The following is a 21111-nucleotide window of genomic DNA, read 5'->3' as shown; positions in this document are numbered from 1 at the left end:
CAAAGATTATTCTTTAGCACTTAGTTCTTCAGAACAGAGACACCCACTAATTATGGGCTAAAGAGTATTAAAACAGCAGAAGGCCCAGCAGAAACTGTTAAGTAATACACAATTTTAGTCTGGTTCTTAGCTCAGAGTTAAATTTGTTACAGCTGCAGTAGGAAAAGTTTTCTAGAAGGGCATCTACAGAAAGGAGGGATGGGTTGTTTGTAAGGTATCATGAGGAGACAAAGCTGAGAGGTACATCTTGAAAATGTGACTAGCCTTGCTATTGCAATTATTTATGGCGGCTGCATGTAATGCTGCATAAATACCTCCCCAAAGAGCAGGAACAACCATTTGCAACTGTAAGGATCATTTGTTGCATCTCCCCTTAAAAAAAAAAAAAATCAAATCTACTTACTGGTATTTAATTACACTTGCATCTTACAAAAAAGACATCCCTTTAAATCTGGTTTAGATCTTACCGAAACTTTTTTGTTTAAATATTCATTCTACCATGAAAATATTTCATACAAACATCGTTTTACATACAAATGTTAAAACTTGTAAAGCGGGTCTTCCCACACTCATGACTTTATGGCTTGAACATTTAATTGCTTATAATTTCTGTATAGATATTTCTCCCGGGGAAAAAAAGAGAGTTACAGTAAAATGGTAAAGAGGAAAAGGGCAGGAAATTCCACTGCCCAAAGACAGAGGAGGGTCCATTCAAGAGAGAGTGACTTTAGTGTTCAAAACCTTTGATCTGGGGCAAGTAAACATGCACTTAATCTTGCACCTTTTTTTTTTTCCTTTAAAAAAACCCCAAAATCCCTTATAAGACTGCTTAGAAATCCTTTGTCCAAAAATACAGTTCTCATGTTTCCGTGACAGGAAGCAAAAGGAACAAGTTCACTGCAGGTGAAGCCCGTTTCCACTGACAGATGAAGCTGCTCCCACGCCTGCTTTCCTGGCTTGGATGCTCTTGGCACACAGAAGTGTGGTGGAAGTGAGGAACAGGCAGCACCCCAGCATGCAGGGAGATACTTCAGTACCATTGCTTCCAAAGCAATTTGCTTTTTTTAAGTGCTTGGAGGTGAAGTCCTCAAGCAGCCACAGCTCCAGCAATTCTGCTGGGCCACAAGAGAACAAAGCAGCAGATACTCGGCTCTGTGAAATGTTTTACATGAAATGGCAGCATTTTCCTAGAGACCATCACATTGAGTGAAAGGACACAAATCACAGAGGTCTCTGGGACAGAGGCAACACCACTGCATCCCTGGCACAAGCCAGTGGTGAGCACTGCTCTGACTGGAGGACAAGGGCAGACAGCCGGGAAGGAAACAAAAAAGTGGCAATTTCCATAATTTCTGAGTTTCTCTTACCAGATGGGATGTGTTGGCTACTCTGCTCCTCCAGTGCCTGTCAGAGGGTGAGAAATCCCCAACAGAGCTCTTGCTTCTTGTAGCATATTGCTTCCAGCTTCCAGCAACATGCTACAAGACCCCTAGGAAAAAACCCACTGCCATCAGTGTGCAACACTTCCACATCTGGAAAGGCTGAGCCAAGGAGAAGCCTGCTCCCAAAACATGCAGCCTCACCCCATGGCCTCCCAAAGCTCCCCACAGCCCCCCAGGAGCTTCACCTGATTAAAAGAATGGCCCATCCTAGGAGACACTAGGAGGAGTCATGGCAACCACGGAAAAAGTCAAAAAGCTCTCACAGCTGAAAAAGCCATTTCCATGCACTTCTTTTGACTTTTTCAGCAGTCAGGATTTACAGGTATTTATGTAGGGTAAGTTTTATATAAGTATTAAAAAAAAAAAGGAAAATAAGTCTTTTCAGGTTTGTTAAAAGAAAAGCAGGATCCCCAAAAGTAGAATTATAGCACAAGACTCAACTTCAGACACTCCCTCCACAGCCTAAGCCCTTTTCCTTCTAATCCAGTGGAGTGACCCCAGCAGCAGGCAGCTCCCAGCTGCAACTTTTCTGGCTCTCATCTCCAAGAGTAGCCACTTCCAGAAAACAAAGCTTCTCTTCTATATTGTTGGTAACAAAACCCTGTGCTGCCATTGCAGGAAAATTCACTTCAGATTTTTTTTTTTTTTTTTAAAGAGACAATCAGCAGCCTCCCAATACAGGGTGATTACAGGCTTCTCATAAAGGAGCTCAAGCAACCCTCCCATCACAGAGAAGCCACGTGCAGCACTGCAGACCAAAGGCAGATGTTGGGAACTGATCTGTACCTGAAAAATGCAGCAATTCCAGGTTTTCCTATGCTATTCTTTAGCCACAATGGGTATCCCAAGAGCCAGGGGCTCAGCTGACAGGGATCAGCTCCTCCCAGCTTCTGTACCAACGGGAAAGGTCTTTGGCCAGACTAAGAAGTGGAGCTTCTTTACTTATTGCATATTCATCAGTAGTCAGCTGCATCCTACAGACCCAAGGAGATTGCTGTGTAAGGTGGTGCTTCCTCTGCCCCAAATGAAAACTGTGGTTGGGTGTGGGTCTCGTGTCTGTGGATATGTCACCACACTACCAATGAGGAGCTTTGTGAGGCTGGGCTTGCTCTCTAGTCAGCCCCAGAAGCACACTGACCTGTTAAGGCATTATTTGGAGTTCTGTAACTAGCCTGTGTTTGAGCCAGGGGATGCCAACTCACACCTCTGAAGGACACACTGAGCTCTTTCACCACCCAGTGGCAAAAGCCCTCCCAGCCACCTCCACTCTAACAGACCAGGAGGAGAGAGAAAACAAAGAAGAGAGTTAAAAGGCTTGGTCCTGACTCAAGCCAAAGCAGCTCCATAATCACAACTTTTATAGAAGGTTGGTCACTGAAGAAGGGAGCTATAGAAGGACCAACAGAGTTTACAGAGCTGAGAAGGACAGCAGAGGTAACAGAGATAACAGCCACAGCTGTGGCATGCTACCTATCAGGCTACACACATGTACAAAATTATCTGCTTCATTCTCACCAAATATTTTGAGAAGACACAGGACACCTCAGTGTCTTTTTTTCCCCCTAGAATTCCCCTATTTTAGGATACAATCTTCTAGCCTGATGCACAAAGAGCACCTATATTCTATTTATCTCAAAATCAGGCAATATGAAGACTGACAAATCTATTAAAACATAAGCAACTCCACACACATAGATTAGCAGAGGAATCAGGGACTGATCAGAAATGAAGGGAAAAGAGCTCTAGACATTTTAAGCACAATTCCCCAGTGAGCATAGAGAGGCCAGCAGTCCAAAGCAGGTTATCAGGACTGTGGAAAGAGTTACCATCCATTCCCAGCAGGGTTCAGTCATATCTTCCCTCTGCTCTTTCCTGCCCCTAAACTCAAGCCTCAACTTCACAAACTTAATGATCCAGGCACAATATTCCCCAAGAGAATGTAAGAGCTCCCTCCTTTCCATCAGCAAGCGGCTGATGACCTCAAGTAACAACCTATGGGCAGGTAGGGAAAGATGAAGTCATGCCTATTTCTTTTTGAGAATCACTGAGTGAAGCTGAGCAGCTGACTGACCTTTGCCAACTCTCCCTCACCTCTGAGGTTGGTTGTGTCCCTGCACACTCAGGTGAGGCCCTGAGCTGTGACCTGAGTGTCCAGCACGAGGAGATGGGAGTGTCACAGCTCGTGTGCAGACCACTGCTCACAGAGTGTCACCGTACCCTGAGCCTGCCTGTCCCCTGCCCCAGCACGTGCACAGAGTAACCTCTGTGCAAACTGAAACGATTAGGTGATGGAAAATGCTTGTGAGCAGCCACAGGGACTAAAGAGAGCCCCAGGTTCTCATGAGTAATTCCTAACCTTCCTCAGGTACCGAAGCAAGGATTCTCAGCCTGCAATAACAGCAGCCTCATCCTTCTACCTGCAGGTACCCAACACATTCTCCCTGCCCAGCTCCCCAGACTCCTCCAACACTTCAAGCAAGCAACCAAAATGTGTTGCAATAGAAAGGTAGGTCTGAGTCCCAAATCATTTATGTTACATATATACAAACTTTTTAAAACTACAAATATTGAAAGAAAGTGTTGCAAATGCATTTGAGTCCTAAGCTGCTAAACTCAAAAGAGAACATTAGAGTCCCAGAAAGGCTCCAGTATCCAGACCAAGATAATACATTTTTTCTCTCTTATACAGCATTAGGCAAGACCAGTACAGTATCTGACAAACCACACAATTTCCCTACCCCTGAAAAACCCCAGAACACAACCCTGCAGATGAATATTCACAAGCCCCCACTGTTGGCTGCAACAAAGCTATGGATTTGACTGCTGTTTATAAATATGCTCATCGAGTGATGTTTTTACATTCATTATTTGTCTTTCAAAAACAATCTTTAAATATCTTTTCTTTTTTTAAAAAAAATCTTATTTTGATACTTCATATTCTATTAATTCACTGTGTCATAAACCAGAACTACTAAAAGATGGCTATAAGGCTATGTTGTTCAAGTGAACACATAGAAAAGATACAGCTCTCCTTCACCAAAGACTACAATCTGCCCCCAAATACGTGCACCTTCTTTCAGAGAATCCATGGGAGATCCAAACATCTTTTTTGCCTTGAGAACTGGCCACTTGAACAGGTGAAACACACAAACCAACTCATGAACACTGATGCAAGTAATGTGCTTGCCTTCCAGAACGTGTACTTCTGGAAGTCTTTCAACAGCAAATCTGTCTTCTCCTTTTCACAAAATCTTCATGCAAAGAACAGCTTCATTTGCATGTCATAATAATAATAAATTAAATAAAATAAGCCAGCCGTACAGGCTAGATAAATATTAGGTTTAGACATGTTGCTATACTATCTAGAGAGCCACAGAGACCAACACACAGCACTCTCACATACACACACAAGCCTTTCCACTAGTTAGAAAGGATTTGTCCTGCAAAAGAGGATTTGTAGAAAGAACAACGTTCAGACAAGAGGAAAGGGGAGTTAAAACCCAGCCTCCTATATGATAATAAATAAACTGCTCTATTGCAAGATTCAGATCAAAGGTTTAAAAAGGCAAAATTATGCTACTATTAGAGAATATCAAAATATTACTGTTATCATCACAAGTGGCATATATGCAAAATGCAGTTGCACAATAATGCCTAGGCAGATAGAGAGCAACACTAACTCTGCCGACTAAAAGTGAACGATACACCCATTTTAGTTTCTTTCTAGTCTTTTGGCATCTTTGCATATGGTGCAAAAGCAGAAGCTACCAAAGAATACCACATCTTGTATAGAATATTAAATAATTTCTTCTGATAAGACTGGTGCAGTGCTAGCTAATTTTTAAATCTGCTATGAGTAACACAGTCAAACCTAGTTAGTATCCAAGGAACTTATCTCTTAACACAGAATGCAAGGTTATGATGCAACAGCATGAACAATCCCTGGTTGTCCAGTTTTCAGTATAAAGGTAGTGCATAGATCCAAGTTTCTGTTTCAGTTTGCTGAATGGAGAAGGGCTCCCACGTCACTTCTGCTGGGCAGCCTGGAAAGCTTTCAGTTCCAGCTGGTACCACTCGGGTGCTTCGGGCCCGTTCTGCCCCACGGGGTTGTGATCGTAGCCATAAGCCACCGTCAGCTCCTCATCCTTCTCCACTGCCCTGATCGTACGGATACACTTGATGGGCCCAAAACGAGGATGAACAAACCTAGGGAAAAACACACCTCTGATAGGCTTGTCTGTCAACTCACATATTCTGCAAGCCCTTTTTACAGTTCCAGAATTCACTCACTTTAGAGCAATACCGCATAATCTGATATCAAGTTAGCAGACTTCAGTCAACCTCAAAGGTTTAAGAATACGAGCAAAAATACTGATTTATCAAAGCACTGGTAGTTCAGTAAAAACAGTGCAGTTCTAGCCAAGCTAGGATTTAGAGAGCTGGAATTATGCATTTGACAATCAAGAAACCAACTGATAAAGTTCATGACAAAACTAACAAGTTACAAACTTCAAGATACTTCATGGTGTAAATCTCAAAGGACATGAAGCACCCACAATGCTATCCCATTTCCAACTCATCCTCCTTCAGTGCCTCAACTCTTTATCCCAGCCCACCACTGGTCCTCATCCAGCTGCCCAGGGACCCCCTGTGAGCCCAGGCAGTGGGGCTGCAGCTCCTACCCCACCCCACAGGGCTGTACTTACGGCTCATAGGTGCAGTTAGGAGTGAAGGAATGGTTGGCCTTATGCCCCAGCGAGGCACAGTACTTGGCAGCGTGGTTGTAGGGCTCTGGCACGTCTATCACTGTTTCATCATCCAGAGATATTGTGTTTCCATTGAGGGCCCAATCTCTGCTGTCTACCTAGTTTGCAAGGCAAAAATCCAATGTCTGTGTGGAGGGGTCAACTTTGTCAGCAGTTTGAAACTCAAACTGCTATATTCAAACAGATATTCAAAATATATGCAAATAAAGCTTTTCATGGGTGTATGTCATTAAAAAAACAACCCAGACTTTTTAAATCTATACATAGGTGAGTATGCACTTTCTTTCAATTAAACTCCATGTTAAATCAAGGGTGGGAAGGTAGTGGGTGTAAGATCCTACTATGGAAAGAAAATTTAAGGAGGAGCAATGAAGATTCAGACTGACTTTTTTTCTTTTCTTTACCTCCTGGTGTGTAATTCGCACTCCGTTATAGAAGGACATCACTGTGCTGGCTTCTGCTGCTATTTTTGAAAACAATCCTTCCCCAGCACTGGAAATGAGAGAGACATCCACATACACCCTGCAAGAGCAACAGGGCATGAAATTAGTGACTGCCTGCAGTTTTCATCTCCAAGAAGTACAATACTACTGGGATAAAGCCCAATACTTCAGCAGTATAACAATAAAGCTAGTAACAATAACAACAACAAAACAAAACAACACAACAACAATAATAATAATGGTTGTTATTATTATTGTTATTCAAAACCTCTATATGGAACTCCTTCCCTTCCTCTCTTCCATATGTTCTCTCTATTTTGTCAAAACAGATCTGGTGGGAAGTTTGGGCTGACTTGAAAAAAATATTTTTTAAGTGCCAATCACCTATTACTCCACAATGATGGCTTCAATTCAGGAACATCCTCAGTAACACATCAGAACCCCAGAAATCCCCACCAAACTGGGGTTGCTGGTATGTAAATGCACTGAGGAGCAAGAGTTCTCAAGGTGAAGCACCACATCTTCAAGTACTTAAAGCAAATTAAAGCAAGCATTTTACTAATCACTTATTTAGATATTTCAGAGTATCACTAAGCACCCACAGGTGAGGTGCACACAGGGCTTTCATTTTACAAATCTTTACACATCTTTTAAGTTTGAGATGAGAAAAAGTTTGCAAAATTAGGCCCTACATAGGTAACATTAAAGAAATATGGGGAGAAGAAAAAAAAGCTTACCTCTCTGATTCGTAAGGATCAGGAAGAAGGGCATTTGTAGAAATGCAGGATGAAGTAGATTTGTCAAAACTGTATACTGGGCCTAAAAAAAAGCAGAAATTAATGAAGGAAATAAACTAATTGGCAGTACTGAGAGTATGCAATCCTTAACTTAATCAAGACATTCAAAAATTAATTTTAATGGCTGCAAAAAATAAATGTTACACTTCCAAAAAAAGGTATTAAACAGAACTGCATCTGTAAAAAGCCTTAAGTGAGATACTGCTGCTTCATTATTTTTTCTCCTCAACATTCTAGAGTAACAGTACTAACACAAAAAGGTGATACATATGTCCTTCAAATTACCAACTTGTAGAAGAGGACTGGATATCTTTTCAAAACTGACCCTCCTAATAACTCAAAATAAAATTTAAAAGCGAAAAAAAAAAAATTAAAAGGATATATCCTTCAATAGCTCATTTTAAACCTCCCCCCCAAAAAACCCTCCAAAAACCTGATTACTCCAAATATGAAATATTTTTTAGTCCAAATCCTGAAGATACTTTAGCCAGAATTTAACATTTAGTAATCAGAAAGCTCCCTTGCTACAGTCCTTTACTGTCACTGATAAGCAACTCAGTGGTACAGTTCAAATTATATTCTTACATCCCTCTCCTAAATGCCAGAAGAGTATCTTGCAGATAGATTAAGAAGAAGGTGGAAATAAGATGGGGAAAAAACCCAGAGAACAGAGTACTATGAAGTTTGATATAAGGCCTTCGCCCTGGTGTCCAGGATCAGTTCTGGCTGAAGGAGTTAATTCAGCCTAATCCTGAGTGTAACTCCATCCTCTTTACAAAGCACAACCTTACCCTCTCACGAAGTAAGTTTTAAATTAAATTTTGAGTTGCTATCATAACTGAGCAACTCAAAAAATAAACTCACATGCATTTGCTCGTCAATACCTTTTCACTGAGCTTTATGTGCCTATTTCACATCAAGTGAGACAATTTCTGCTGCCAGAGCAATAAACGCATTAGCACAGTCTCTGCTTGTCACTGCAGCTTAACCCACACTCCCCCAAAACATGACATACGCCTCAGAACAACAAACCCACTCCAGAACTACAGGCCAAGCCACTGGAGAAGGCACCATCCTACCCTTGTGCACTTCACAGGCACCTTCTGTCAGCAGGAGCAGACGCACAGAAGGGTGCTGGTGAATCAGACCATTACACAACCACTGAATCTGGTTCACTAATTCCAACCTCAGCCCAGCAACGCAGGTGCCAGAACATTCACACTGCAAACACTGACTTGCACAAACCCAGCTGACAGAGCTACCACCAAAGCAGGGCCTCCCTCTCCTCTTGCAGTTATTTCACTGCAAGAAATGCTGTGGCTGTAGCTGTGCCATCATTATCAGGGTGAAGGGAGCAGGTTTCCCATCCAGCACTGAGGGCAGCAGGATGTGTGACAAGCAGGACTGTGCCCATGAGCACAGGAGTGAGAGAAGGGCTGGGAAATGCACTTGGGCAGGGGCACTTCCCATCTGTGCCCACCTTCCTCTCTGCCCAGCTCAGTGCCTTGGAGAAAGGGCCCCCTGTGTGTCATCACAGCCAGTCTCCAGTGGGGAACATGACAGGAGCCAAGCTGTCTGCAGCAAAGGGCTGGTAGCAGGAATACAAGCTGGTGTTAGCTGAACTTACTGCCTGGTACCACTTCAAATTGAGGTTTCCCATCCTCAACAGCTGTCAGAGTTGCCAGCTTTGCTTCTATCATTTCTCCATCTATGAACCTTCCAGAATACGCAGTCTTTCCATCAGGATACACATAGGCTATTTTCTCTCCAGTCATCTCCCCATCTTCATTCACTTCTCCCACAAGGCTGCCTCCATCCTGAGAGCACGGGCAAGAAAGAAAAGGCAAAGCATTTAGTTATACTTTAGTATCCTTAATCCCTAAGATTTTTAGCTTTTTATATTCTTAATTCATTTGTAGCTTTGTAAATTGCAAATGTGCGGCTGTAGCTTCTATTACTTTTACCTATCCTTTTCCCCTACATCTAGGAGCAGTAAGTTAACCTTTTAAACACATTCCTAAAATATTCTTTAATCTTAATCTCCAAGACTAAGAGTTCCAACTACAAGGATGTTCTGTTTACCAACCAGAATCTGGACCTGACATAACAAAAGGCAAAAGAAGCCTATGGACTGCTTCCAGTGGGGTAACACCCAAGGAATTATTACCTAATCAACTAACCTTTTAATTGGACAATATATGATAGTTACAGTAATCAACAAACCTTAGAAAATGGTGAATTTACTGTATCAAGTGTGGGTTTTGCCATATTGAGTACCTAAATGCTTTCAAGTAAAGGTTTGCTTTTATATTCATTCTAATGTTGTTGGGAAGATCTATTTTCTAGGCAACATCCTCAGTAAATGAAAAGGGTTTGCTCCAACTTTTAAAAAATGCAACAGTAAGCTCAGATGTGGAATTATGAAAATGAGGGAGAAAGAGACACACAAACAAGGTGGATGAAGTCATTCCAGTTAGGATAAAACTGATTTTCTATATTGTTTGGAACAGGCAAAACCCAAGGTCTTTCCTTCCATGTGGCACAAATATTCAATTTCACTTGGTGAAAGCTTTATGTGTACAGTTTGTAAAACAAGGACCAAAGCCACAAAGATGTCCAAATTTGATTACTATGATACTGTGCTGGGGAAAAAAGATTTAATGCTACCTTGCTAACTCACAGTACCTCTAAAGAATTGAGCCTACTGAGGAAAAATGATTCCTGGAAAAATGATTCCCAGAATGTCCCTCAATGTCAGGTGCTAATCAGAAAGAACAACTGTTTGTGGAAAGCATCAACAGTAACACTTTTCCTCTCCAAGGTTTACACATTTCAGCCCTGGGCTTTGCCATCTGTGGTTTGCCTGCAGCTCAGGTTGGATCTATTTCCAGAACTGCAGAAATGAGATACATACATCAGCACAGGTCTAACCACTTGCTGGGGGTTAGGATTTTTGCTTTTTGTTTCTTTCTCTGGTAGAATTTTGCCCCATCTGTTGCTACAAAACAGTAACTACCAACACTTAAGAGAACAAAAGATGTGGCTGGGAGGAGGAGGGGGGAGTGTGTAGCTGGTTACTCTTTCAAACCTAGACACCACTTCAGGTATTTATTTCAAAAACCACAAAGAAGCTTCTCCACATAACACCCTGGAGCAAGACCAGCAGGTGTGTTGTTGAAACCAACTGATTTTGTATCAAGACCACTGTGCACACGGTCTATTTCAAAGAGACACCATTTTGTTCAACTCCAAGGATGAAAGAGTTTCAAGCATGCTGTAAGAGGGAACAGTGAACGTTAAATCTGGGAAAATAACTGTGCATATAGCATCCTGCACAGAGTCATGAGGAAACAACTGGTTCCATGGCAAAGGAGTTTTTTGGAACATCTTGCATCCTTTTGTCTGGCAAGATGATAATGATAAACAACCTCTAATTATCCACATTTCCAAAAGGTACAGCAACACTCTGTCAGCTAGAAGAATAATCAAGAGACACATGAAGTGAAGGGTCAGCTGTGTGTATTTTATACACTAGGACTGAAAAACTTTTGGCAGCATACAGCAAGCATTTGCTGATCCTAATATATGCTGAATAGCAACAGTGAAAAACAGTAAATAAAATGAACAGCCAGTGGTGGTAAGCATTTAGAAATCAATCTGCAACTAGAGTTTGTGCCATATGTATCACAGAATTAGACTGGGTTTTGATCAGCAGCTTAATTACATGCAGATGTTACCCCCTTCTTGGCATGAGGTAAGATTGAAAAGTTCAACTCTGCTGTGTAAGGCTGAATAGGAATTACATTTTTTAAAAAATTGCAGCAAAAACTCCCTAAAAGCTGTACAACAGTCATTGCCTTAACTAGTTGAAAAAGAACAAGAATTTTACAAGAATGGTTGTAAAAGAACATCAAAATTCAAAAAGATAAAACACTGGCTTGCTTAACCAGCAAATCACTTGTCCACAACTCCCCTCCAGAGTGGAATTACATCCGATGTTTTGGGCAAAGCCAGACTTCACAACATATCCTGCAGAAACAAAGAGACAAAGTCTCTCCTCTTACTTTAATAAGAGCAGCAGGTTGCAGTAACTGGGCACAGCTTCCATGCTCCTCACCGGTAGCACTACAAACTGGCAAATCATTATTCCAGCCTTCCCAAAGAGATGATGCATAAAATATCAGACATCCTATTTCTATATGACATACAAATGATATATAAATGCACTTCCAAGGGGCTGCCTTTCCTGGAAGATAAAAATGGTGGAGGGCATCTTGCAGCCTCACCGAGTCTCATCTATGGGGCAAACACTCAACATCCATATCTTTTAACTTTGTGTTGGATTATCTCCAATCAGAATGCCCAGACGTTTATAGCTCTGCAGTAAGGAGAGCAGGTGGGTGATGTTTACCGGGTAGTAGATCCAGCAGACTCCGTGCCGGATGTTGTCCTTGTACTGCCCTTTGAATATCAGGCGCCCGTCGCTGTCGAACTCCTGGGCCGGCCCGTTCAGCTCCCCGTCCACGTAGGTGCCGTGGAGCACCACCCCATCCTCGTAGGTGTAGATGCCCTGGCCCTGCAGGGCGTCATCAACGTAGTACCCCTCCAGGGTGCTGATGGGGAGAGACAGAAAACAGCAGTGGGAAACTCGTCACCTCTCAGGGGTGAACCCACGCCCAACCCAAACCCTCAACACTCTGGAATGCCGAGGTGAAAACCAGGAGCTTGTTTCTATGGAGCTCCAAAGGCAGAAAACAACTTACAGCACCCTTTCATCAGTGTGTGCTGCATGGACACAGCATCACTCACTCAATCACATGCTTGGTGTTTTCTGTGGGCTGGAATAGTCAGCAAATGGACACTCCTGGCCAAAGAAGGAATTCTTGCTCAAGCAGGCTACTCTCACAGTAGGATTTTCTACCTGCCACGTGTGGACCTTCACTGACATATCTCTGGAGGGATGAAATTGAGCTGCTGTACACATGAACTACGACAGGGCACAAACTGCAACCTGTCTCAGCCCAGCATCAGCTCCCCAGCAATACGCTCAGCAGCCAGTCTTACAGGCCCCACTAAAAGCAGCCATTTTTCATGTATTTCTCTTAAAATCAAACACAGCCTGTCACACAGAACTAGTGCTGCACTTGGATTTAAACAAAGAAATATTTCATTTTGATTTTGTCCTACAAACCCTTTGCTATCACCATAAAAGAGGGTCACTTCAGGCATTTCTTTCTCATGTTAGGATTAGCTTAAGAGAACACAACTTGTTTAGCTTTTACTTCAGCACACTTAGCTAACAGCCAGCTGTCAGCATACACATATTTTCACCGCATAATTCTTTTCCAGATGCAGATGTCTAAGGTATAAGCCCAAACAGTCTCTGTGAGCACATGACTCTACATGTTTCATCACAAAGATTTGCAAGAGTTGTGGAAGGAATGTTTTTTCAGAATTTGCTTTCTCATTTCTAAAGCTTCATGTTCTGTTTTTACATAACTTTGGCAAGCTGGATGAGGTTTCCATGGGAAAATACATTACAGTAAAAGCCTCAGTGCACACCAGATGCAAAACAAGAAGGAACAGGAAAACTATTTTACTTTTCAGTCAAATGGATTTCTTGATCCAGGCTGCTATAGAGCTGCACAGACAGCTATGGCACTATAGCACAGGGAAGGATGAGGGAACACCAGAAATCACTGCCCTTACTTAACCAGAAATGATGCCACTTTCCCCTCTAATTTATCACAGATCACTAGATGTGAATTCCATTGTAGTGACAACACACACAGCGTGCACATGTAGGATTACTCTTTAAAAGAAGCAGCCGCCCCCAGTTTATGTAATGAAAAACACCAAAAATCTTGTCTTGTAACCTTTAATTGCACTAGTTGAAGTTAAAACATTGCTAAATTACAACAGTGCTTCAGCCCTGGAAAGAATATATTTTCTTTTACTGTAACTCACACTTCTATGTTTTCTCTTTGTACTAAACTCCAAACAGTGACCAAAAGATCCATCTCATGTAAGGAAATCAAAAGGGTGATACCTAAAGAAAGAAGTCTATATCCTTCGAGCTCACCTAAAAAGTCAAGTTCAGAAACTTTTATGCTGTTCGCAGTTTCTGAGCTATTTCCACCTTGCTCTCCACTTCCCTTTTTTTAAGCTCTCAAAGTATGGTGTCTGCAGCCAGACACAGTAATTTCAATTAAGACTTGACCAGCACAAAGACAAATAAATAGCTTCTGTGTCTTTCATAAGCAAAACCTTTTTAATACAAACCCTGAACTAGCCTGTATTTCTCTGGTTTGCTTCTCAGATGATCATACCTCTGACAACATAAATTCTACCAAAGTCAAGATTTATCAGATGTACCATTTTCCCATTATCCACTATGCCTAGAAGGGATTGAAGATACTCCTTAACTAAAAATAAAACCAGTGATATGAACTGGGGGGGAAAATACTCCAATATCCTTCCAGGGATTAAGTTAATATCGACAGAGACCGATCTATTTATCTCTCGCTCCCTCTACATGGGAAGATTGAAAAGTTTTTCCCTAAATATAATAGTTTTCTACTGTGTTCTGGGAGATGTCAGTTCACAGGAGTTTCCAGTTAGGGAAGAAGGGCAGCTCTGTGCCAAGCACAGCTCTCATGCCTGCCTTTATAGTGCAGAGTGTTCTGCAAAGTACCCTCCAGAACCACGGGCACCAAGGAAAGTTCAAGTCCACAATCCAAAACAGAGAGAATGCCAGAGGTGATACTTCTCTCTCTTAAAGAATGTGCTGTGATTTTTTGCATTTTCTAAAAGGGGAAGGAAGAAAAACAACTGATATTTCACTCCAGGTTTCCACTCCCCTAAATAATCAACAGGAAGGGGGCAGCTGTTCCAGTAAAGGGAGAAGTTTCTTGACCAAACAAGGCAGCCAGGCAACCAATCCTATTCCCCAACACCCAAAAAATGAGAATGCTTACACTGCAGCCAGTCCTGTGCTTGACAGGACTCAGCTGCTCCCCAACAACAGAGGTACAGCAGTACAGCTGTCAGCCTTTCCTCAGCAGCCTGCCAGGGAAACACACCCACAAGTGCTGAAACCAGCTAGCTCACTGCACAGGACTCTGCAAAGGGAGAGCTGTTTTGAGACATTTTTGATATTTATTGCTCATCTTCATGAGCACTCAGCCTTGCCTGTGGCACAGCTAATGGAAACAGCATGTCCTGTTTTATGCCAGGTCATTGTTACGACACGTCATGGTTCCTGAACCATCCATTTCAGAAAGCAACTTAGTCCTGCTAGCTGGACACAGCTAGACAAATGACATCTGCAGTAATTAGCTACTGCTCAGTTAAGGCTGCTTTAGCTAAATTAAAATATATAATAATAAAAATATTCCATTTTCCAAAATCACATTGCAGACTATTTTTGCATATTTTCATTCTGCTAGTTCCTGAAGTCATCAGTGGCCAGCTATTCCAGTTTTTTAAGGGTTATGAAAATTGAAGGGAAAAAAAAAAGAAAAATAGAGAAGAGTTGGCAACATTTATGCAATACAGAAAAGGCTCAGCAGCAACCTGACTCTTCCCACTAAACGCTGCCTGTACCCTGGATTACATGGAGGAGCAGCCCCACACACAAAAGAGTGGGTCAGTTCCTCTGACTGTACAATCAGTAACTACCCTGCTGAAATCATCCACCAGCACAGAAACATTATGTACCTGTGTCCATAGAGACGCTGCTCAACAACTTAAACCAAAACTATTTTAGAGAACTCAGCTGCTGGGTAGTACTGATTTTCAGCTACTCAGAGAAGGTTTAACAAGGCCATTACCAACAACAGTGAGGCTTTTTCTTCATCCAAGCTTGGCTTAATCACTTTCTACATAACTGAATAAATATATTATCTTCCTCATGAAAAAAAAAAACCCACAGTCCCCAGTATGAAGCAAGTGCAAAGGCAAGTACAGACAAGGAGCTGACTCACTGAGACAGCACAATACCTCTGCTCCTGCTCTGAATTTTGCTGAGCAGGAAGAGAGCAGGCCCGGCACGACTGTCAGTTTCACAGCCGCTATTCAGAGTGTCACCAACAGCTGCAAAACCATGAAGAATTGTGTCATTTTATACTGCTGCTCCCTCCGAGGGGTTCCGGGCAACTGCACACAGGAATGCTGCAGTGCTGCTGGGGAGAACACTTACAAGGTGCTCATAATGAGCATCAGAGAAGAAAACACATGCACAGGCACAGACTAGCCCGAATTCACTGTCACAATTCCCACTGAAAAGAAGGGAAATTATTGGGGCTTTTCTCAAAGTAAATCAGGTCACAAGCACCTTGCAGAGGATTAACTAGAGTTGATAACAAACCTGTGTTTAACTCAGTCCTTTAACTGATAAACAATTTGACAAAGCAGAAGGCAAGCCTCTCTGTCAAGGTCCTGTGTCTGTGTGTGAGGGCTGGCACAGGGAGCTCCTGGTCCAGGTGCACTCTCTGTGTAGCTCTATAAGGCAGAGAAGTCCACCTGAAGTAATAAACTTTGATGTCCAAGTCATAGTCAGCATGGTTTTCAAGATTCTTACGGTTTCTAATCAGCTCATAACTTTACAGTGCCAAAAGAGCTCACAGCCCTGCATCCTCCCTCCAGGAAACAACTACAGGCACCTCATTACACACAAAGCCACCACAGGAACGGCTACAGCAGCAGCAAACCTCTCAGCTACAGTTTCTAACGAGAAATCTTATCCAGAAACTCAGCAGTATACAATCAATGTAGATTAGTTTTGCATGGCTACAAGCAGAAGGAAGAATACAGAAGAAAAATCAAAGGGTCAGAGTGTACCTTCCATCAAAAAAGAAGAATTTGCCACGGCCATTCTTTTCTCCATGCACAAAATTTCCTTCAAATCTGTCTGTTGATGAATAGGTCACTGTACAGAACCCATGGGGCAGCCCATCGTCATCTAGATGCCCTGAAATAAAATCCAAACAGAGAACAACAGAACACATTAATTAATATACAAGATTTTAAACCTGCTCTCTATGTTATGTAGCTGCTTGAAATGCAGAAGCTCCCTAGCACAAAACAGTAATTCAGATCATTGCTGTTAGGAACAGTGATCAGACATTCTGTACAACTGAAGTTTGTACTTGTGTAACACACAGCTTAAAATAAAAATAAAAGGACAAAAGAAAAGGGCTGAGAGACAGGAGAGAAAATATTAAGCAAAACTTGTTTCTCAAAGAAAGGTTTATATTATACTAACTTGTATAATATACATCTTCAAAAGTATAATAATTCTTTATCTAAAACATTCATTTATTGGCAAGAACAGGAAAAGAAAAGGTTTGATTTTTTTCTTTTGAAAACACATGCCTTATGATAATGTGGGTGTGCCACCATGCAGCTGTATTCACAGGAATTCAGAGAAATAAAAGTATGTCATGTCCATAAGGCTGGGCCCTTGCAATATGCCAGTCAATGTGGTATTTCATATTTTAAATGCTGCTCTCCAGTGCCTTTCTGATGTGTTCACTTTATATCCTATTCCCACCCTCAGCTGTATCAGTTTTCCCTATCACAGCTGTTGCACAAAGGGAAAGCAGAGACGACACACTTGGATCCTCACCTGCATGGTTTGTGTCTTACTGAATGTAACCGGGCAAACCCTACTAAGTTAAAGCACAATAAAGCTCCTATTGCGTCTCTGACTGCCTCTTCAAAGCCAAGGGAAATGACAGAGAAGTGTTCTAAATGCTGGTGACTGCCAGGTTTAGCTGTGTGAGCTCAGCAGGGCTGCTCTCACACAGGGACACACCTGAGTGGATGCTACAGCTCCCACAGTGACATTTTACCAGGTATAAATTTTGCATGGAAACTGTTCAAACAAATAACAGCTACCCTACATTTATGTTCTTCCATGCTTCTAACTAAAACATCACCTCTGATTCCCCCAGACTTCTGGTGATTCATACACAGCCTATTAGAGGGGAGAGACAGTGTAAGCATCCACTTCTCCAGGCTTTGGGTCAAGCTCTTCCCTGACCAAATCTGCCCTAAATGGAAAAGGTTCATCACACATATGGGAAGGCAGAAACAAACTTCACTGTGACGGGGACTGATTTACAGCCCAGGCTGATGCAGGCAACAAGAGGCACTTCAGTACTATCAGACCTTGAGTCTGGTGCCCAGAGAGGGAACAAGGTGTGCAGACTTCATTGAGCATGGAAATGCACCTAGAAGGGTGTTCAGGGGAAAGTAACAGTGAGGAATCTGAACTCATCCAAGAGCCAGGATTCCCTCCTTCCCCTGCAAGCTCCACCAAGTTTCTCTCACACCTGCACATGACTGTGGTCTCACTTCAAGTCTCTAGCCCAAACTAGACTAAAAACAGTTAAACGTTTAAGAAGCCAGTAACCACTGCTTATGAGAGAAATAATAGAGTAAAAAGAGAGAGCAGGAGGTGGAAGGAAAAAAGCTCTATCACTAAAGGCTTTTAATTACTTTGAAGAGGAACTCTTTAAACAGAAGCTGCTCTTTCCAAAGAGAAGAAAGGCTTTTTTCCCTCCCATTCTGTCGGGACACCCCTTTTTGTAGAAAGGACAAGTTTTAGCTAAATTTAACCAATAATTATTAATGGTTAAATATTAATAAACAATAAATTAATGACAATTTAACCAAAATGTTAGCAACATCTCTGATGTGGACACCTCTTTGAGACCAAAAACTATGTCAACATTTATAGTTCTAATTAAAAGCCTTTTAAATTAAGTTTTATAAATACTGAAAGGTACATTGGTGTAAGTTAACAAACCCTAAACAAAACAATACCAGTTTCCCCGTCACTACTGGGGCAAAAACTTTTATAAAACACTTGGATTAAAAAAATACACCTATAATATTGGAACGTTATAATATTTTTTTAAAAAATACCCAAAACAGCTACAACAAACCCTTGCAACTTTGTTCTCTGTGACTATTCAGCTTTGTCAAGACTTTGCTGGAATGCAAAGCCCAACACAAAAGCTGCCATGCCTGTACACAGAACACATGTCAGGACTTTTGCACAGCAGGATACAGACTACCTCAGAGATTTTAAATGCTCAGCTTTGATCCAATGGCCTCTATACAGGGTCTTAATCTCAGCCACAATACAAAGAATCCAATTATTCTAATGTGCTAGAAGTTTCCCCTTATTAAAAAAAACCAACAAACCATGCCCCCACCACTGCAACAAAACAAGCAACACAGTCTCTCTCAGTCAACAACATGGAAAAAAATGCAATCTCAAGTTTCATAACACAAATACAACTTTTTTTTTTTTTTTTTTTTTTTTTTTTTTTTTTTTTTTTTTCTGTATGGCCGAGACCTTTGGCTCTAATTCTGTTTCAGATTAAGTCAACAGAAAAAAAATCCTCATTATTTCATGGGGAGCAGTGTGTTCCACTTTCCTTTCTCACCTCTCTCCTCCATTTGCAAAAAATAAACCCAAAACGTCTACACACATTTTAAAATTATGGTAAAACCTCACTTTTGTTGCTTCACTAAGGGAATCCTAAGATTTCCTCTTAAGCGCAGACAATGAACTTTTCAAGAAAAGGAATTACCCTAACAGGGGCTAGTTCACAATGGAGTCACTTACCGAAACCACTGATGATACAAATCAAAGATAAAAGCCCTTTACTGTCGGTATCACTATTACTTAACAGATGACATCTAAGATGCATCATCAATAAAAAATTCTGGCCACAGAGCTGCCAGATGGATGTTTGGGGATAACAACAATAAACCAAACTCCTCCCTACATAAATAAAAGTGCTGATTTCTGTATTTCTAACTTCCTTTGGGTAAGTGCAAAATCGTATTCACCCCCAAAGAGCATCCTGCTTCTGCCCCACTCAGAAAAACACATACATTCCTATACACTGCTGACTAAAGCAGTAAAGATTTGTTTCCTTAGCCCGTGGAGATGCCAAACAAACTCAGGACAGAGCAGAACACTTTATCTGTGATATGAGGATGAAAACTACGACTCCTTGTCGCAGACAACTGCAACCCGCAGCTCCGAGGAGGACAGGCGGTGTGGAAAACCACATCTATGGGGCACAGAGGAGCCTCGCTCCCCTCAACAAAGCTTCTCTTTGGCTCCGGCACAGCACACTTGGGCAGTCACACAAGTAAATGTGAGGAGCAGCAGCTGCTCACAGCTGCTGTCAGACGAAGCTGCCGCTCCCCCCGGAGCTCTGAGGCCTAACCCTGCTGCCCCAGGAGCCGCACATACACACACACCCCCAGGGCCAGCAGGGCATTACCCGCATTTCCCGGGCAGCTCCCCGTCCCAGCAGCCCGACACCCCGCACTGCTACTGCCCGCAGCACCGCGCTGCCCCTGCCAGCAATCCTTGGGGAGCCGCCGCTTTCCCGCAGAGATGCCGCCCGTGCTTTGTTTCCCGGCTCCCAGACGCCTCACGGGATGACAGCGGGCTGGGAGCTCTATTCCTGCCTGCTGAGGTTTCCACCAGCCATTCACTGCCAGCGGGCACACGTGCCTCTGGGTGTAGAGCTCTGCGAGGGTTAGTTATCCGCACAGGAGAGGTGATCTGCACACACAGGTGCGGCTATGAGCTGGCCCACCCCTCTCCCTTAGGGATGGCTCCAGCCCTGCTGCCCATGGATATGGCAACAGTGTCTTCTCGGAGTCGCTCTTTCCTTCCCTTTCTCCACCTGCATGTGTGTGACTGCAGCCCTGGCTCCCCGGGCTCTCTCCAGGGATGGGCATCCCCACGTCCCTCGGCCGCCGAGGGAAGGGCCGGGCACCGGCCGCACCGCCCAGGGCGCCGGGGCTGCAGGCCACCGCCCGCACGGGGGCACAGCAGCGGCACGAAACCACGGTCACGACTTATTTTTGACAAGAAGAGCCGAGCAGCCGCCATCCCCGCGTCCGGGCGCGGAGCCCCCCGCAGTGGCCGGAGCGCTGGGCGGCGGGAGGAGCCCGAACCCGCCCGGCCCCGGCTGCCCCCGGCCCAACCGCCACGTGCGCGGCCCCGGCCCGCCCGTTGCATAAGCCCACTGATGTCATGCGCCGCGCCCGACCCCGGCCGCCCGGCTCCGGCCGCCGCCACCGCCCCGCGCCCCCACAGCTCCCGCCGCAGCGCCCGGCGCCGGCGGGCCCCGCTCCCCGAGCCCCGGGACACGCACCCTCCACGATCTCCTCCAGCGTCTCCTCGTCGCTGTCCATGGCGGCGGCGGCGGGCGCGGGCAGGGCGCAGCCGCGGTACCGGGCACGGGCGCGCGCGCGCCCCACGCCCCGCCCCCAGCACCCGCCCGGGGGAGGGGCCTCGCCCGCCCTGGGGGCGTGTCCGGACACGGCCCCGCCCACCGAGTCCTGGGGGCGCGAGGAGGTGGCGGCTCCGCCCCTCAGGATAATGGCGGGGGGCGGGGGGAGGGCTCAGCGAGTTGTCCCCTCAGGATAATGGCGGGGGGCGGGGGGAGGGCTCAGCGAGTTGTCCCCTCAGGATAATGGCGGGGGGAGACCACCGAGTTGTCCCCTCAGGATAATGGCGTGTGGGGCTCCGCGAGTTATCCCCTCAGGATAATGGCGTGGGGAGGCCAGCGCTGGGCCCGGCTGGTTCTGTGTGTCCCCACACACGGCCCCCAGGCCACCC

The 21111-nt window shown here is 43.9% G+C and overlaps 1 protein-coding gene across 1 annotated transcript; it reads right to left on the bottom strand.

Moving 5' to 3' along the window:
• Positions 1–1799: 1799 nt before the first annotated feature.
• Positions 1800–20716, bottom strand: SETD7 (SET domain containing 7, histone lysine methyltransferase). The gene is made up of 8 exons (XM_083862331.1): positions 20645–20716; positions 16290–16419; positions 11860–12061; positions 9076–9265; positions 7389–7470; positions 6613–6730; positions 6149–6306; positions 1800–5648 (listed from the first exon to the last, which is right to left on the bottom strand). The coding sequence occupies exons 1-8, from the start codon at positions 20682–20684 to the stop codon at positions 5468–5470; spliced, it is 1101 nt and encodes a 366-aa protein (XP_083718457.1). The 5' UTR covers positions 20685–20716; the 3' UTR covers positions 1800–5467.
• Between the last annotated feature and the right edge of the window lie 395 nt (positions 20717–21111).

Source organism: Zosterops lateralis (genome assembly GCF_965231275.1).
Source record: "Zosterops lateralis genome assembly, chromosome: 5".
NCBI lineage: Eukaryota > Metazoa > Chordata > Aves > Passeriformes > Zosteropidae > Zosterops > Zosterops lateralis.
The sequence above is the reverse complement of the archived record's forward strand: the minus strand, read 5'-3'. Positions and strand labels throughout refer to the sequence as shown.

What these genes read in the sequence shown, in the direction of transcription:
- SETD7 (XM_083862331.1), bottom strand. Translation starts at nt 20,684, where the DNA reads ATGGACAGCGACGAGGAGACGCTGGAGGAGATCGTGGAGG. An exon ending in GCTGGAGGAGATCGTGGAGG is followed by an intron (nt 16,420 to 20,644) that starts GTGCGTGTCCCG and finishes ATTTTATTTCAG; the next exon opens with GGCATCTAGATGACGATGGG. An exon ending in TCTGCTGGATCTACTACCCG is followed by an intron (nt 9,266 to 11,859) that starts GTAAACATCACC and finishes CCGTGCTCTCAG; the next exon opens with GATGGAGGCAGCCTTGTGGG.